The sequence below is a fragment of the Alligator sinensis genome, unplaced genomic scaffold (genome assembly GCF_000455745.1).
Source record: "Alligator sinensis unplaced genomic scaffold, ASM45574v1 scaffold1117_1, whole genome shotgun sequence".
NCBI lineage: Eukaryota > Metazoa > Chordata > Crocodylia > Alligatoridae > Alligator > Alligator sinensis.
Window position 1 is genome coordinate 255,817 of NW_005842919.1, and position 17,360 is coordinate 273,176.

The window sequence follows — 17,360 nt, forward strand, 5'->3', positions numbered from 1 at the left end:
ACCCCTCCCCCCCAGCCTTCAGGGGCACGTGGCCTTCCTGCCCCAAGCTATACAGGAAAGTGAAATGTCTCACAGTCCATACCAAAATGGCCATGAGGTAAAATTCCTTCCTGACCCCAAATTTGGCCATTGGTCTGACTCTGAGTGGAGGGGCAAGACCCTCTAGGCAGGAGCCTCCAAGTTAAAGTCCCAGCAGGAGCTTTGGCAGTCAAAAGCCATGACTAAAAAAGGAAGGCTAAAGAAAACCCTTAATGTGTAGCAGCAAAGGGAGGGGCTGGGGGGGGGGGGGGGGGGGAGGAGGAATTCCCCTCCTGACCCCCCTACAGAAACCAGCAAAGCCCAGAATCATGGAAAATACTATAGCAGAACAGAGGCATAACTACACCTAGATCATTCACAACAAGTGGCTATCTAACCTCTTGTTGAACACCTTGACAATTTCCCTAGGCAGTCTGTTCCACTGCCTTACTGTTCTAACAGTAAAGAAGTTTTTTTTGTCCTGATATCCAATTTAAACCTACTTTGCTGAAACTTCAAGCCATTGGTCCATGTCCTACTCTGTGTAGCAAAAGAAGAAAGGTGTTTTCCCTCTTATGGCAGCTCTTCAAGTGTTTGAAGACTGCGATCATGTTACCTCTTAAGTGCCTTTTCCGCAAGCCGGACATGCCTAGCTCCTTCAGCCTTCCCTAAGAAAAATCAGATCCAAAATGTTGGAGACAGTGAGTGTGTTTAGATGTGCATTTATGCCAGCTTAAATTTACTGCGCAGTAAGCAGGAATAGGCTGGCATCTACACATGTAGGCATTAAAGCACATTAACACTGTGTGTGGACTGACTTGAGACTAAAGTTAGTCCCAAGTCAGTCCACACACAGTGTTACTGTGCAGTAAGGCATATACATGTGCATTTTTATTTCAATATGAACAATGTGCTTGTTGTCAGCAGAATTCATAATCACAACAGGAAGATGTCAACAGAGGTAGCAGTCATTTTGGTAGAAGGGGGAAAAAATCTAAAGCACCTGCTAAGTGAAATTAAACAAGAGGAAATGATTTAAGAATCTCCCTTTTCAGTTTTTATTTGATCAAAAATGGCATTTTCTTTTTTTGTTTTTATGAGGGAGGTTGTTCAAAGTTGTTCTTTTTATCAGGGAAGTTGTATAGTGGGAAAATGTAATTTACTTGCAGGTACCTACATGTTATGCTATATTATAGAGGGGGAGCTGTGGAAACTTTGAATGTTATTTGAAAATACAGCAGGGAGTTGTGGTTTTGTGCCTTTTGAATAAAGAATAGGGCATAGCATCATGTCCCTAGATCACACCAAGGTGGGTGAATGTAATGGTCGGATCCCAGCTCCTGCCATTGCTCCAGCTGGGGAGCAATCCATGTCAGTCCTATAACTAATACAGTTTCCTCCCTTCTCTGAATGGGGTCAGCTGTGCTCTCTCATTGTGACAGCCTCACCTGCTCTCTGTCCAGCTATGCAGGAAAGATAGCATTGGCTGTGCCCCCTGGACTACTACCAACAGTCTGAATCCCTTGTATGGGAGAAAAGGAAAGTGCATTACCCCTGTTCCTTTGAGTGGGTAACAATTTCTTCATGTTTTGAGAGCAAGAGGGTTAAACAATATTAGAACATTTTTTAGGTCAGAAAATGACATTTTCCATAACTTTAGGGTTGTTGGTTGTAGCCATGTTGGTCTAAGGATGTAGGCAGACAAGGTTCTTTGCATAGATGTGATATCGTTTATTAAACCAGCTAAATAATTGGGGGAAGAAGGAATGTAGAACTGGCACATTTTTCAGCATAAGAAGGGGATGCAGAATTCTGTATGAGCCTGATCTTGAAAACTTTTGCCACATGGGCAGTCCAAGGACATACAAATAATTTACTATGTGAAAAAGAGGGCAGCTGATTCATGAAAAGTGTCAGTTTGCATTCTGTCCTGTGGTAAGTGAAAGCTAAATAATAGAATTTTACCCCTTTTCTCTCTCCCCATGGGGTAAGAGTATATACATAGGTTATTACTACAGAACAGCTGCTGAGAATTAACCCAATGCCCCTTTCGTCCACCAGTAATTTATATATGTACTAGCGAATAACCCATCAAGAATGATGAGGGGGGACATAGGTGGGGATGGAGCACCGCGTGCCACCACACCACACTGCTGCTGCCTCCCAGGAGCAGGGGGTGGGGGGAGCTTGCACACAGCTGCCACCACCAGCCACTGGCCCGGCCCGTGCTGCCACTGCTCTATGTCTGGCTGGGCACCACCCCTCCACCCCAGCTCTGCATCTGGCCCTGCACCCCACCCGCCCACCCTCCCCCCGTGCTGCCACTGCTCCACGTCCAGCCACCTCCTCCCAGCAAGTGGGGAGGGGGAAAGCTTGCCCTGCCATCCCCTCCATCCCCCTCTGCCAGCACCCTGCACCGCCACCACCTTCAAGTGGTGACCTCTCCCCTCCCCTGGCTCTGCTCTTTGGAGGCGGCAGCAATGTAGCATAGTAGTGGCGCAGTGCTGGCCTCGCCCCTCTGCTCTGTCCTCTCCGCCCTCACTGTCATGGAGGTGCTCCGCTGAGTGTGTCTGTCTGTTGTTGTTTCAGTAAGCATTGTGATTGACTGCCGAGACAGCCAATCAGAGTGCTCCAAGGCCATTACGGGCAGACGGACAGACAGATGGACTAACCCCTTTACATATATAGAATTCATAGCCCTTCTTGCTTATACATGATCAGACCCTGAGCACAGAGGTATGTTGACTTTGGAATAACCTGAGAGAAAATCACAAGTTAACTCTTCATAGAGCTCAGTTGGTTTTGTAATTCATGCTCAAAATATTTTGCTTTTGTAGTCATCATAGAAAATTAAGTTTAGAAGGGACCTCAGAAGGTCATCTAGTCCAACCCCAGCTCAAAACAGGACTGTCCCCAACTATATTATCCCACCCAAGGTTTTGTCTAGCTGGGGCTAAAAAACCTCCAAGGGTAGAGACTCCATACCCTTTCTGGGTAACCTCTTCTAGTGGTTTACTACCCTCCTAGTGAGAAAGTTCTTCTTAATATCGAACCTAAACTTCCCTTGCTGCAACTTGAGACCTTTGATTTTTGTTCTGTCATCTGCCACCACTGGCACCACTGGTAGCTCCATCCTTTTTGGAACCACCCTTCAGGTAGTTGAAGGCTGCTATTAAATCCCCTCTCTGTCTTCTTTTCTCCAGGCTAAATAAGCCCAGTTTGCTCAGCCTGCCGTCATAAGTCATGTGCCTCAACCCCCTAATTATTTTCATTGCCTTCCACTGGACTCTTTCAAATTTGTCTACATCCTTTCTGTAGTGGGGCACAATACTTCAAATGTGGCCTCACCAATGCTGAATCCAGGGGAATAATCACTTCCCACAGTCTGCTGGCAATGCCCTTACTAATGCAACCCAGCATGCCAATAGCCTTTTTGGCAACAAGGGCACACTCTTGGTTCATATTCAGCTTATTTTCCACTGTAACCCCCAGGTCCTTTTTTGCAGAGCAGCTGTTTACCCATTTGGTTCCCAGACTGTTTTGGTGCATGGGATTGTTCCATCCTAAGTGCAGGACTTTGGACTTGTCCTTATTGAATCTCAGCAGATTTCTTTTCATCCAGTCCTCCAGTTTGTCTAGGTTTCTCTGAGTCTTAACCCTACCCTCTAGCATATCTACTACTCCCCACAGTTTGCCACTGTCTGGAAAATTGCTAAGGCTGCACTCCACCCCATCTTTCAGGTCATTGATGAAAATATTGAAAAAAACTGGCCTGAGGACCAACCTCTGGGGCACTCCACTTGGTACTGGCTGCCAACTAGACATCAAACCATTGACTACTACCCTCCAACCCCAATGGTCCAGCCAGTTTTGTATCCACCTTACAGATCATTCATCTAACCTGTATGTCATTGGCTTGCTTGTGAGAATCTTGTGGGAGACCATATCAAAAGCCTTGCTAAAGTTAAGGTATATCACATCCACTGCTCTCCCCACATCCACAGAGCCATTCATCTCATCATAGAAGGCAATCAGGTTGGTAAGGCACGCCTTGCTCTTGGTGAATATATGCTGACTGTTCCTAATCACCTTTTGTCTTCCATGAAACTCTGTCAGGAGTTAAATAGCAATTTTCCCCAAGATTTATACCACCCTGGAGATATGGTGGCTGCTTACAGATGTGAAAACCACCCCAGCACTTTAAGCTCAGCACGGCCCTGCACCGAGCGCAGCACATGCCCAGCAGAGGCATCACATTAGACCTGGCTCACCCAATGTCTGTATAAATTGCATGCTTCATTGGGGCTTTTTAGTGCTTGTGTAATAGCTGATTGAATCAACCTTAGATAAAAGCACCAAAAAGCCCCGCTGAAGCACGTGATCTATACAGACGCTGGGGCACCAGGTCAAACTAACATGCTTCCCCTTCCAGTAAAGCACTGGGTTTTTTCATGTCTTTCAGCAGCCTTTGCTTTGTTTTATGAGCCTAAAATACATTAGTTTAATGACAATGTTTTCTATGATGTCCTTGTAAATACCGAGGGAAGTATCAAGGCGGTATTTTCTCTGGATTGATCAGCAGAATGTAAGATCTATCAGTTGTTCTTTCTACAAAGACCGGATGACTAATTTGCTTCATGTAGTCTTTCCAGTAACAAAACACTGATACATTCTGAATTAGGGCCCAACTGTGACTGTCTCTCAGCCCATGAATGGATGCCACTGTCCTCTACGGCAGAGCCTGATTCCAGGAGACAGCTGGGCTCCTGGTTGTTACTATGCTCTGTAACAGTGCTAGAGCTGCTTTAATGTGTAGATTTCAATGACAAGTGGCTAGTAGGTGGGTGTTAGGGTATAACCTTGGGTCTCCCTATCTCCTGTCCCTCCCTGCCCTTATCCACATATCCAGGTTGGGGATTCTGTCTTGGATGCTGAACTAGCTCCCATTACCATAATATCCGAGAGCCTCCCCTCATTTTAAAGCATGCCTGTTCTCTAAAAACCTCTGTGAAACAATGAACTGATCCTCAGAGGTACTGTCATGGGCTTAAGCAACTTGCCTATGGTCGTATCGATAGGTTGTGGTGGAGCAGAAACCTATGATCAGATCTCACATATCCCAGACCAGAACCCAAACCACTTGACATTGCAGAGAGCAGAAAGTACCTTTATCTGTGCCTGCCATGAATACTTAGATTATAAGATCTTTTCAGCAGGGACTGTCTCTCATTATATGTATATGATGCATCTAATACAGCTGAATCCCAATCTCAGCAAAAGCATAAATGTAGTAATAGGGATAGATCACCCTGATTTTTGAGACACCAAATGGAATTGATATCAACTGCACAAATATGATGATTTTAGATTAGCAGTTAAAAGTTAATCGTTTTTTTTTTTTAAATCCAGTATAGCAGCAGTTCCCAATCTGTGGTATGTGTACCACCATTGGTACACTGTCAACCTGTCAGTGGTACGCGTTAACACATTTATTATAATGACTGTATATGACAAAAATTTGCTGGTGGTACTAAAGGTTGAACTGAAACATTTTATGGTGGTACTTAAGGTTGTATTGTTTTAAATTGGTGGTGCCCAATCTGTCAGAGTTTGGGAACTGCTGCAACATAGTAACTGCTGTAGTATATTACATTACATGCTCTTGTATCATCCAGCACAAGCTATAAAAAGGCACTGATAATTTGATGTAAATTTACCAGGAAAATAAGAACTTGACACAATATTGCTCAATAAACTTAACTTCTCTCAGCCTTCTAGAAACAACCTGAAACACAATTTCTTGTCTATGACACAAGTATTGAGACTGGCAGCACAGGGCTTGAATGATCAAGATCACTTCCTGAGTCTTTTACATCTACTAAAAAAATCAGCCAGGTTGTCTGAGTGACTTTTACTTTCCCTAGAGAAGCACTGTCATCTGGGAAATTTCACTCCTGCCCCTGAAAAGGGAAAGTTACAACAGAACATAAAAGAAAGGAGGGTGATATAAAGTCAAGAAATCACTCTGTTTCTTAAGAAGAAATATAGCTTTTAATTTAATTCTGGAAAATATATTTTGCCCAATACTGCTTTATTAATCATCCCTGTGGCATGTAGCTTCACCTATAGGACAAAACCCCCTTCTACCTCCTCCCCCCCCCCCCCCAAAAAAAAAAAGTCTGATCAAGACAGGAAAATGATCTTTACAGCAGCATTCTGGATTGACATAAATTGGGCAGGACTGCATTTGTCAAAGCCAGGAGAAGGGTGTTGCAGTAATCAAAATATGAGACAATGACAACCTAGACAGAAGTGTTACCTGTGTGGACAGATAGAAGAGGTCTTATCTTAAAAAATATTATGCAGGCAGAATCTGAAATACTGAAAAGTAACCTTGGGCTGAAAATTCCAGAGAGATGTTGCAGTCACAATGATAATCAGGCTCTGGGGCTAAGTGTCATGCAGGATGCGGCTAAGTGTCATGCAGGATGTGGAGGTCACTAACATGGCTTAGGGGGGGAAAAAAGAAATGCTGGGCTTTAGCCATGTTAAGCTTGAGTCTATGGCTGGACAATACCTGAGAGATTTTAGTGGGGACAGATTTTCATGTAGATAGAAGGGGATGGATGTGGAGTAAAGAAAGAGATCTGAGACTTGCCAATTTAAAGGTAGTAGTTGAATTTGTGTTGTCAGATGAGCTTAATCTAGAGATCAAGATTAAAGGAAAAGGGAGAGGAGGAGCCAAGTGTCCATACACTGTGTGTGTGGAAGGTGTCTGGTAATCCCATGCCTAAGGGTTTTTGCTGGATCATTGTTGCAGTGAGTACTCCATTTTTTTCCTTTCCACTGGCTCCTGGTTTGTTTTTCTTTCCCCACCTTCTTCTGAAGCCTTGGGCTACTGGCTACAGTTAAGATTGGAGTTGTTTGATGAGGGTGCCAAATTTGGTGTCAGGAAGAAGTTTTCCCCTTAGGCCAGATTGACATAAACTATGAGAGTTCTTGCCTTCCTGTGTAACATGGCTCACAGTCCTTTTCCTAGGATTTTCCAGCCATCCATTAATAAACAATTTCCCTGTTGCTGTAGTAGCAGGTCATTGACAGTGCTCTCATCTCTCTTACTTTTATCTATGGTACATTATAGAGTGCTGTTGGTGTTTTGGGTATTGTGTCTTGTATGTAAGGCACAGAAGAGGTGATTTTCAAAATTCCTTGTGTAAACATTTGTTTGTGAATGCAGGGCCCTAGACTTGATTGCCCCAAAGCCCCTTCCAGTCTTGTGTACCAATGTTTCTAAGATGTTTTACTGAAGCTGCAATTCAAGGATGAGGCAAGAAGAGATAATATGTTTTAAAAGGTATTATCTCACATCTTATATTTGTCAAGACAAAAGCATGCCTTGGAAGAGAAATGCACATAGAAATGTTACATGTTGTATTATTATACTGTGACTGACACCAAACCAGTATACTGAAGTCATTCACCTGCAGATGGAATCATTGAGTAAATTGCATAAAGCAGGCATGCAGTTTAGGCCTGATTAGTTAAGGTGCCATAACCCACATGTAGATGCTGTACTGCGCCTTAACACTAGGTCAGCTGTGCTGGCTGCCACAGAGCCCATGGGGCCCCACATTATGAGTCAGCGCTGGACAGAAGGAAAAGCAGTGGGTGCTTTTGCAGCCCCTGGTGTCTCTTCTGCCTTAAAACAGAGGAGCAGGCTGGCTGGCCAGGCAATGCAAACCCTGCGGTGGCAGGATGCCTCACTGCCAGCCCGAAATTCAGGCACCCTTAGAAGCCAGCGCTGCGTCTTCCACCGAGCCAGCAGGCAGGTTGGGACTGCACCAAACCCCCGCCTGTCTTGAGCCCAGCCTGCCAGCACTGAGCCCAGCAGAGCCCCCAGGAGTGTCCGGTGGGTGGGAAGCTGGGTGTTTATCCAGTATGGTGGCTGGAGCTGGGAAAGCCAGACTGGGCATTGCTGTGGGACGTAATCCCAGCCTGCCTGAGAGCGCCCAAATCCTGGGCCGGCAGTGAGGCATCCCACCACTGCAGGGGCTGCATTGCCTCTGGGGCAGGAGAGACACCAGCAGCTGCAAAGTGCCGCCACTTTTCCTTCCGGCCATCACCACTCTCATGTGGTGGGGAAGGAGGAACAGGGGGAGCAGATTAGAGCTGGGCTGGGAGGGGAGCTGTCCAGGGTGCTGAGCAAGGTAGGCCACAAAAGCTGCGTTAAGGCACCGTAATGCGCATTGGGGTAAGGCGCATTATGTTTAGGCACATGTAAATTCATGTATAGACATGTCCACTGCTTCCACATTTGAGCACCATTCTAGATCTGGGAGAACGGCAAATTTTTTTCCAGTTCTGTGCCTTACCAAAAAAAAATAGAGGCTGAGAAGAAATCAGTTTGGAACAAACTAAAATCGAATTGATTAAAAATAATCCTGGTCTCTTTTAAAGGAAAATTTCATTTTAAAAAAAGTGGAAAAGTTTCATGTAAAATACGTTGAAACAAAATGTTTCACATTTCAAAATGAAGCATTATATTCTGAAAAAATCAAAACAAAATGTTTCTATGTATTTTCATTCCCCTCCATTCCATTATTTCTTCAAAAGCATTCCATACAAAGATATTAGTTTGGTTGCCAGCCATTTTTAAAAAGAAGGTATTGAGAAATTATTGGCCAGCTGTAATCCTGGGTCATATCTGGCAGATGGCCATGTGGTTTATTTCTTTCTCCCATACATACTTCACAATAAGCAGAAACCATTTCTCCCCCTACCTTCCTGTTTCTTTTCCCTCTGCATTTCATGCCACAAGATTTTTTTTTTTCTATGCAGTACCTTGTGATTGTTATTGTCAACCGCATTTCTGTTGGCTGAAAAGGCAATGGAGCTAAATCAAATAATGGTTAATAGGTAGTCACTGTCCAGTTGTCTGCCTGTTAACAATGGCACAGTGTCCTGATTCCATATACTAGTGTTTGGAGTCAACAGGGGATGGAAGTGCTCACTGACTTTGAAACTCAAGCTCCTGGTGGGGAGGAAATAGAATGGTAGTAGTTCCAGCAGTAGAGTTTTATGGTGGTGAACTGAAAACCTAACGGTGAACCTTTTTGATGTCTCATAACTGCCCACAAGAGAATTTGAGTTTTCTATTTCTTCTTTATATAAAAAATGTTTGATTCACACAACAAGAAAAAATCTATAAAAACAGGTTTTATACTGGAATTGTGAACCATCAGCTACAGTGTGATGTGCAACAAAACATCTGTGTTCCATGATGCAATCACTTACCACATGCAGGGCACATCTACAGGTTTATTAATGCACAGTGCCTACTGTGCATAAAATGTAGTACTTGTATAATCAAATACTAAATAAATGCACAGTAGGCTGCCGTAGTGCGCATTAGTGTGATTGCACACTTTATGTGTGATGCTTAATGCACAGTAAACTAATACTACTGTGCATTAAGGTATTAGCATAGTTTTTGCTGTGCACATTAATGTGCAGTAGAATTAGTCTACTGTGCATTAAACATCTTGTGTAGATGTGCCCACAGTCCAGCGATTCACATCACTGTATCACTGACTTCATCTGTAATCTAGAGATAATTGTACTTTCCTTTCTTTTGAAAAGACATTGACATCTAGAGTTTGAAAGTGCCATATAAAAAAAAATCTATTGTTATTGTCTTCTCCTTTGGGTGGCAAGCCAAACATTATGGATGCATTGTACTGTGGATTAAGAAGTGACATGTGCCTGTGACTCTCTAGGAGGAGTTAATTTAAAGTAGCAGAAAAAACAATTCTCATGTAGCAAAATGAATCACTCTCTCTTCAACGCAGTCTGCTCCAATTAACAGAATTTCCCTTCCACACTCAAGTCCACTTGAGGCAACAACTTGCCTAACTAAAGAATAATTTATCTTAAATATCTTCGTTTCCATGAAATGTCAGTGAATTTGAATGAAGGATTTTATAATGGTGTTTGGTATCAAATGGCCATAATATAATGAGACAAATGTCCCAAATGCACACAGAATGGGGTTGGCATTTGAAATTAACTGGACTTCAAGGTTTGTTCTAGCCTATTGTATTAATCTTTTCAGCCTGTCACTGAAAACTTTGTGGTGGCAGGGAGAAAAATCAGGAAAACTTTTCTTGAATTAAAGTGTTTATCAGATTCTTGTTGAGACCTGTAATACTTCAGAGTCAAGGGTTTGTCGCAGAATGGAGAGGAATTGTTGGCATTACAGGTAAATTACTCTGGCTTTTCATAATGGGAGAAATAAAAAGAGCAAATCATGAAAAGAGCATCTGCGGTATGCCTATTCAGCAGCACTGCACTAATGATACCAAGAAAATATTGAGTACTGTGTACCAGTGTAATCCTTTGATCTCTCTGAAATCCCATGTAATTTTCTTTTCAAAAACACTTATTCTTGCAAAGTGTTTTTCTGGCCTTTACAGAGGTTCAGGGTACTTAGTTACCTGTGGATCTGATATATTGAATGTAATCTTAATTGCTTTCAGTACTTTAATTAGAATATTGGTGCAATTGAAGAATTCTTACAAAAAATTACTTTCAGAGCAGACTGACAAGTCATTCTGTAGAAAATCTAACCCCCTAACCTTTTTTTCATGAAGCGCCTCCTTAATTTGGCTAAATTGAAATGATTGCAAGCAGGCAAGAATGGCTTAAGGGTATTTTTGGTAATGTAAGTATATATGTAACTGTTTTAGTTTAAATGCTTTTTTGATACCACAACAGACTGAAATGTGATTAAGCTCTTATGCAAGGAAGACTAATGCTTGAAAACTTATTGAAAGATGTAAAGAGAGACAAGAAATTGGGAGTGCTGATGTAAAAAATGTTGTGCTTGAGATAAGCCAAACTTAGAACTTTGAATCCAGAACCTTTCCACGTGGTGCCAGTGCTGACCATGGTCAGAGCTGCCATAGGGTATTACTGGTACTCCAGTCTGATTCAGTCTTGTAGATCTTACATTCCTTTATTAAATGTTAGCATTCTTTAATAAAATAACCATAGAATAAGATTCTGTTGCCCATGTAAACATGAGTTTTATGGCTTGAATGATCAGTGGGAGTAGCAAATCTCAGATATCCATTTTACCTGGAAGCTTAAGCATGTTTTAGCACACACAGCATGAATCAGATTTAGCGTACTTCCTTGAATCCAAGATAAGTCCTCCACCCACCCCCAGTCAACATGGGGGGAAAAATGCCTATTTTAGATTTGACAAATGGCCTGGGACAGGTGGTGGTTTAGTGGCAGGGTGGCTTATGTGGCTGGCGACAGGGAATGTGGGGGAGATTGCAAGTTTGGGGGAGGAGCATGAGGTTTCTTTTCAGCTCCAAATCTGGCCCCACCTTCAGGCCCAGAGCTGTCACCACTGCTTCTACCTGGCTGGGCTGGCTCAGGTCCAGCGCCAGGGCTGCAATTGCTGATTGCCCCAAAGCCAAAGCTACTGCGGAAAGTAAGCAGCAGGCAGGCGGCAGATGATAGGGGGAGCATAGAGCAGGAGGGGCAGGCAGAGGCATCAAGTACAGGCAGAAGGGGGCAAGCATGGGCACAGAGAGGGCAAGGGACAGGAGGCACATGCTATGGAGGTAAATGGCAGGGTAGATTGGAGGCAAGTGGCAGGGAGGTCAGCCATTGCGGGGAGATAGGCAGGGCAGCAGGGAGGCAGGTACAGGCACAAGGGTCAAGGAGTAGGGGGAAGGTCATATTGGGGGCAGGAGGCAGGAGGGCATACACAGTCATGGAGGGGGGCAAGGGGCAGGGGTCTGGCCCCTTGCCCTCCACTGCTATTTTCCCTGATACAGTTGTTGGGGGATGAATTTAGGATGACCCTTTAATAATTAGATTCGTACAAGGAAAGTTCAAATTAATTTATAATTCATTATAAATAGAATTTAATTATCACAGGGTCATTGTAAATGCTAAGTTGTCTTGGATTCAGGTAAATACAGAATACATAATACTGCCAAAGCTTTTTGTGACCATTGAGTCTGTAGCTTCCAACAGGACATACTTTGGGCTGAAAGGTCTCTCTGTATAATTTGTGATTAAAGAACAGGGCAACAATGAAATACACAATCTCTTCCACTTGGAAAATCTAAAACTTCATCATTTACAGCCAAGTCACCCATCCATTTGTTTTGGGGGTTCTGTTTGTTTGTTGTTTCCCTGTTCATTAATTATTTTCCTTGTGAAGTTTTGTATCTGCCTGGACCTGTGATTCAAAATAAAGTCTTACGCTAGGACTATAGACAAGGTAGGACTTGGTAGATCACCAAGTCCAGTCCATGTAGTCACAGACAACTATATAATAGACATTAAATCCAAAATCTTCCACAAAAACCTCCATTCTGGTCCCTTTTGACCCCTGTTCAGAGTGCAAGCTAGAAATACCACTTTGTCCCAGTCACTAGTTTAGAATATTTCGTACAGAAAAAAGCACTCCAAAACTACAGTGTGTCTCATGAAGAGACAAGGAAGGTTTGTTGCTGTTAAATCTAGAACAGACTCTGTAGTGTTCTCGTACAGAACATCCTGATTCAGCGCTCTCACGTCTTCTCAGCTGAATGTGTAGGCCTGTAGGGCCAGATTTTAAAATGTTTAGTTCTGGTCTAATTCAGTGGGAAAATTCTCATTGGCTTTCACTGAAGCAAAGCAAAGCTGAGAGGGAATCATATGAAATGCCATTCAAAAGTGTTAAAGGTATAAAAAAAATCCTTGCTTCATCCTGGTCAGTGGCCTAACCATCAGTGCAATAGATGGCACCTAAGCAGGAGTTTTCTTTTATAGCATATTTTTCTCCTTGCAGAAGGAATAGGAATTTGCTTATAACTATCCTTATGTCACAGGAGTATGAAGTACAGTTCTATTTCCATGGCATCTCAGGTTTTTTTGACATCAGGACTGACATGACATTTGAAAATGGGCTCTTATGTAAAGGTTCATGATTATTTAACGCTATACACTGTGGTGAGCCAGGATCCTTGTAAGAACAAATGTCAACATTTGACGATCTTCTTCCCTCCTTCTCCTCCCACCCCCATCCATACTCTCAGCACACCGCTGTTCTGTTTGATGAATGTCTTGACAGTCTGTTCTTTCCTCCTGCAGTATGGGATAAAGAAGAAGGAAGAAAGGGAAGCTGAGGCTCAGGCTGCACTGGAAGCAAATGCTGAAGGAAGTCTGACACGTCCAAAGAAGGCCATACCTCCAGGCTGTGGAGATGAAGAGGAAGAGGAAGAGGAAAGCATTCTAGACACAGTCATCAAATATCTACCTGGGCCTCTTCAAGACATGTTTAAGAAGTAATGATTGCAGACTGTCAGACTGTCATGAACAGTAAAGCAATGGATTTCTCATTGTCAAATGGGAATTTACAATCTTGCCACACACATCACGCAACCCTATCTTCCCTTCTTTTCACGCACTATAATTCCCTTCCCTGAACTCTCCAGGCCCACCCCTTCCAGATTCCATCCCATTCCTATTTTGTATATAGTCACATCCAGTAGATGCCTCTGAATGGATGTAAAGATTAATGAGCTGCAGTCTACACAACTTTTATTATAAGCCATAGTACTATGTATGTTAAATAAGGCAACTGTACATTAAGCAGAGAAAAGGAACAGTTTCACGTTTGTTTCCATCAAAAGCAGGAAGGAGCATTCACTATGAGTGAACAGTGGCTTTTTTGTTTTCTTTAATTATTATTATTATTATTATTATAATATGAGATTTGATTGGGCCACCTGGTTGTTCATTGTGGAGCGCATCTCTCATAACAAGGGATGTCTTCATACCCAATGCAACACACGTTTTCTGTTTCATTCCATAATCCTCATAAATAAGAGATAATTTGGAAATTGAACCATGTGTAATTCCTCCCTCTAACACTGTTCTTAAAGTTGTAGAAGGTCTGAGCCTTCTGCACTCATTGTTGATATTAGATATCAAAAGCCTCAGAATCTAAGCAAGAGTCATGTTGCTTTGGGAATAGCCATATAAGTACAAGTGAGACCAGATCTTAGTCTGAAAGGTGCTGTAACCAGATCTAAACCAAACTGGTTCTGTAGTATTTTGGTACAGAACATTCCAGACCAGAGGTGTGAAACACCCATGATTGAACAGATCAATTGACCAACCTTCCTCTTTTTGCAAAGTTGTGTGTACTAATGCCATACCCAGCCCTGTTTCCAGGAATTATATTTTGTCCTCAGTAAGTGTTGTAAATATGTACTGTTCCCCTTAAGGATGTGGGAGAGAGGTGTGATTTTAGAGTTGGAGAAGAGAACCAGGAGGGAGAAACTCCTGAGTTCTACTACTCTTTCTGACGCTAATTCCCCCATGACCTAGGGGAAATTACTTAATCTTTATGCCCAAGCTTCTCCAGCTGCCAATTGGAGATAATGATACTCACCTACCTCACAAGGGTGTTGTGAGGATCAGTTGGATAATGCTTGTAAGGTGCTGCTCAGGAGCTAAGTATTATTATAACACTCTGTGGCACCATTGGGTGCTTGCACTTTACTTAGTGCTGTCCTACCAATTTATTTAAAATATCAGGCTCTGATTTAGGTCTCCCAACCCAGTGTTGTAAGTACTGAAGTACTGTACTGGAACAGCCATTTCCCCAAGGAGATGCTGCCTTATATAAATGTGCACAATCTGATTTGTAACATGCTTCTCATATACCTGATCTGTTTTTTTGGAGAACTGAACTTCATGTCTTACAGCTCTGTGGTCAGAGTCAATATGGACATCTAAAGCTTCATCCTTAAAGTGGTAGCTTTGTTTGATGTTCTTTTTGTGAGATATCAATATGAATCTGAACCAGAGACCATGGAAGTTAATGGGACTCTTTCAATTGGTTTCAGTGACCTTTAGGATCAGGCCTAATGTGGATTTAGTTTGCACCAACTCTATTCACATTAGGTAGCATAGGATACTTCTCAATGGGCACATCTACATGCGACGCCACATCACGGTAACAATGTGCTACAGTGACATAGCATCTGCGGGGTTGTACACATGACCAGCAGCTACTTCACTGTAGCAATGTGCTCCCCCCTTATAGCGTGCCGCTACGGTGAAGTAGCTGCTAAAAATAACTGTGCACAGTGCGCACTGCGCTGTTACTGCTCTGTGATTTACTACTTCCAAAAGGAAGTACTAAATCATAATGCAGTAACAATGTCACCAGAGACATTGTAAGAACAGATGTAACAATGTCGCCATAGACACTTAGACGTGCCCAAATGGTCTTACTAATTTTAGTGTGTCTGATCATTGTGTGAGTGAGTGATGGAGTAGAAATAGGCACATTGTGTGAGGATTCAGCCCCCAAAATCATCCTCAGCCCAAGAGACTCTGTAGTGCACTGTATCATACTGTAGGTTCCACAAAGAAGATACCATTCTGTGGGCTTTTTTTGGCCCATCCTTGCCTTATCAATCATTTGCCTGACCTTCCTCCATTAGCTATCAGCCTGTTCTGCCACTTTTTTCCTTGGATGCTGCATTCCTAAAACATGTACAGCACTTACTGCCTTGCCCCTTCTCTTTTTTGTTATTCTGTGTTGGGTTTTTGGGGAATTTTCTTGTGGAGACTGACTGTCCCGCTTTATACCAGCTTATTGAATTCCATCATTTTTCTCAAACAAGCCATTGCCTAGTTGTACTAACATCAGTATCTCCACTACATGGTCTCCCTTCTGATCATAGTAAGCAAGTTACAAGTGGGGTTGCTTTTTAATAAATATTCCATTTGGTTTTTGAGTTGACCTATTAAGAGAATGAAATTTTGTAGAAAGGATGATAAAGTAGACCAAGGGAACAGGTCATCTAGCAAAATTCATAAAGCCTAAGAAACCATTAGAATTGTGGAGCCTTCCAGCTCAGCTCTCTCACTTGAAAATGGAATCGTTCATCAGTCCTTCTTCCACTGAAGTCAACAGGAGTTGTCTTTTTGCCACTGAGTTCAGTGGGAGCAGGTATAGGCCCAAGATATTTATGTTTAAATTATTTTGATAAAGAAACCTGATAGGAAGAATATGCGGTCTGTGAGTTACTTGTTGGCCAGTAGCTCTAAGAGGACAAGGACTGTATGCACTGACAAGATTTGCCTCAAATAACTTTTGGTATCTTGATTAAGTTATGGGCCAGAAACAAAGTCTTTTTCAAAGGGGTTCTCCACTTGCAAAGTGCCTAACACAGTTTGAACAAAGTTGAAATGGGCACATCCCCATCTTGAATCACCAACATGGTCCCCAACACCTTCAGCTAATTAACACTACAGAAAAGGGTGAGGGGAACTGGGAAAACTCCACACAAAGCACTGGTCAGATGTCAAAGCACTCAAACTAGACCAAAGAGAAACATGGTTCATTGTTTGGATTCTGAATATCTCTTTGTGTTTCCATGCCATCATTTTATTTGTATCATCAATATGTTCAATCTCAGGTAAATGAGGTCATCTGGTTTTGACTGATTTTTCATTAGACAGAAAGGTGGGCAGCTATTTGTTGCTGTCCTTTCTTCTGCACAACTCCAGGGCCTTTCTGTTTAACAAAAAAAAATCAAAAGGCCTCCACTCTTTGGAAGGCAAATAATTTAGTTTGACATTGACCTTCATGAACTTACATCTATCTTTAGAGAAAGCCATATGAAATCAGACTGCAATATTAATTATGAATGATACTCTCTGTTAAAAAAAAGAGAGACTAGATCATGTGCTAAATCACTTTGGAGTTTCTCTGTCTATGTTTCTAGTACTATTGTTAGCTTAGTCCTCCCCCTTTCCTTTGTCAAAGAAAGATCATATCAATGCTGCTGAATACATCTCTTGGACAAGCTTACTGCGCTAGCATAAATGTTGTTAGAAACCAGTTGTTGTGACCTCAATGTAATGTCCTCTGTATATGAAATGTGTCTGTATCTGTTTTATTCTGTGTTATCAAGATAATGTTTTGTGTGCTAAGTCAGTAAAATGTTTCAGTAACTGTCTTTTTAAAAATTGCTTGTTTTCACAGACACACACAAACATACCCAAAAGGTAGCACCCTTCCTAGATGGTGCATTTTCTAATAGAAATGCTCCCACACTGTCTCCAACATGCATGCAGTACCTTCCAAGCAGCCAAAAGATGATTTACAGTAGAGGTTTTGTGAATATACATTTAGTTTGTAATTTGCCTGCTACCTTTTCCTGCATGATGTGGGTAACTGATATAATGCTCTTTTAAATGGAATCACAGCCAATAAAAAAATTAAGTGATTTCATACATTTTTTGCAATGCTTTCC

The 17,360-nt window shown here is 42.3% G+C and overlaps 1 protein-coding gene across 1 annotated transcript in view; it reads left to right on the top strand.

Annotated features, from left to right (window-relative positions):
* Positions 1 to 13,536, top strand: part of CPLX1 (complexin 1) — a 265,911-nt gene extending 252,375 nt beyond the window's left edge. Inside the window, exon 3 of the mRNA XM_025192398.1 lies at positions 13,174 to 13,536. Within this exon, the coding sequence (XP_025048183.1) occupies positions 13,174 to 13,371 (198 nt within the window). The 3' untranslated portion in view covers positions 13,372 to 13,536. The remainder of the gene's footprint in view (positions 1 to 13,173) is intronic.
* The last annotated feature ends 3,824 nt before the right edge of the window (positions 13,537 to 17,360 follow it).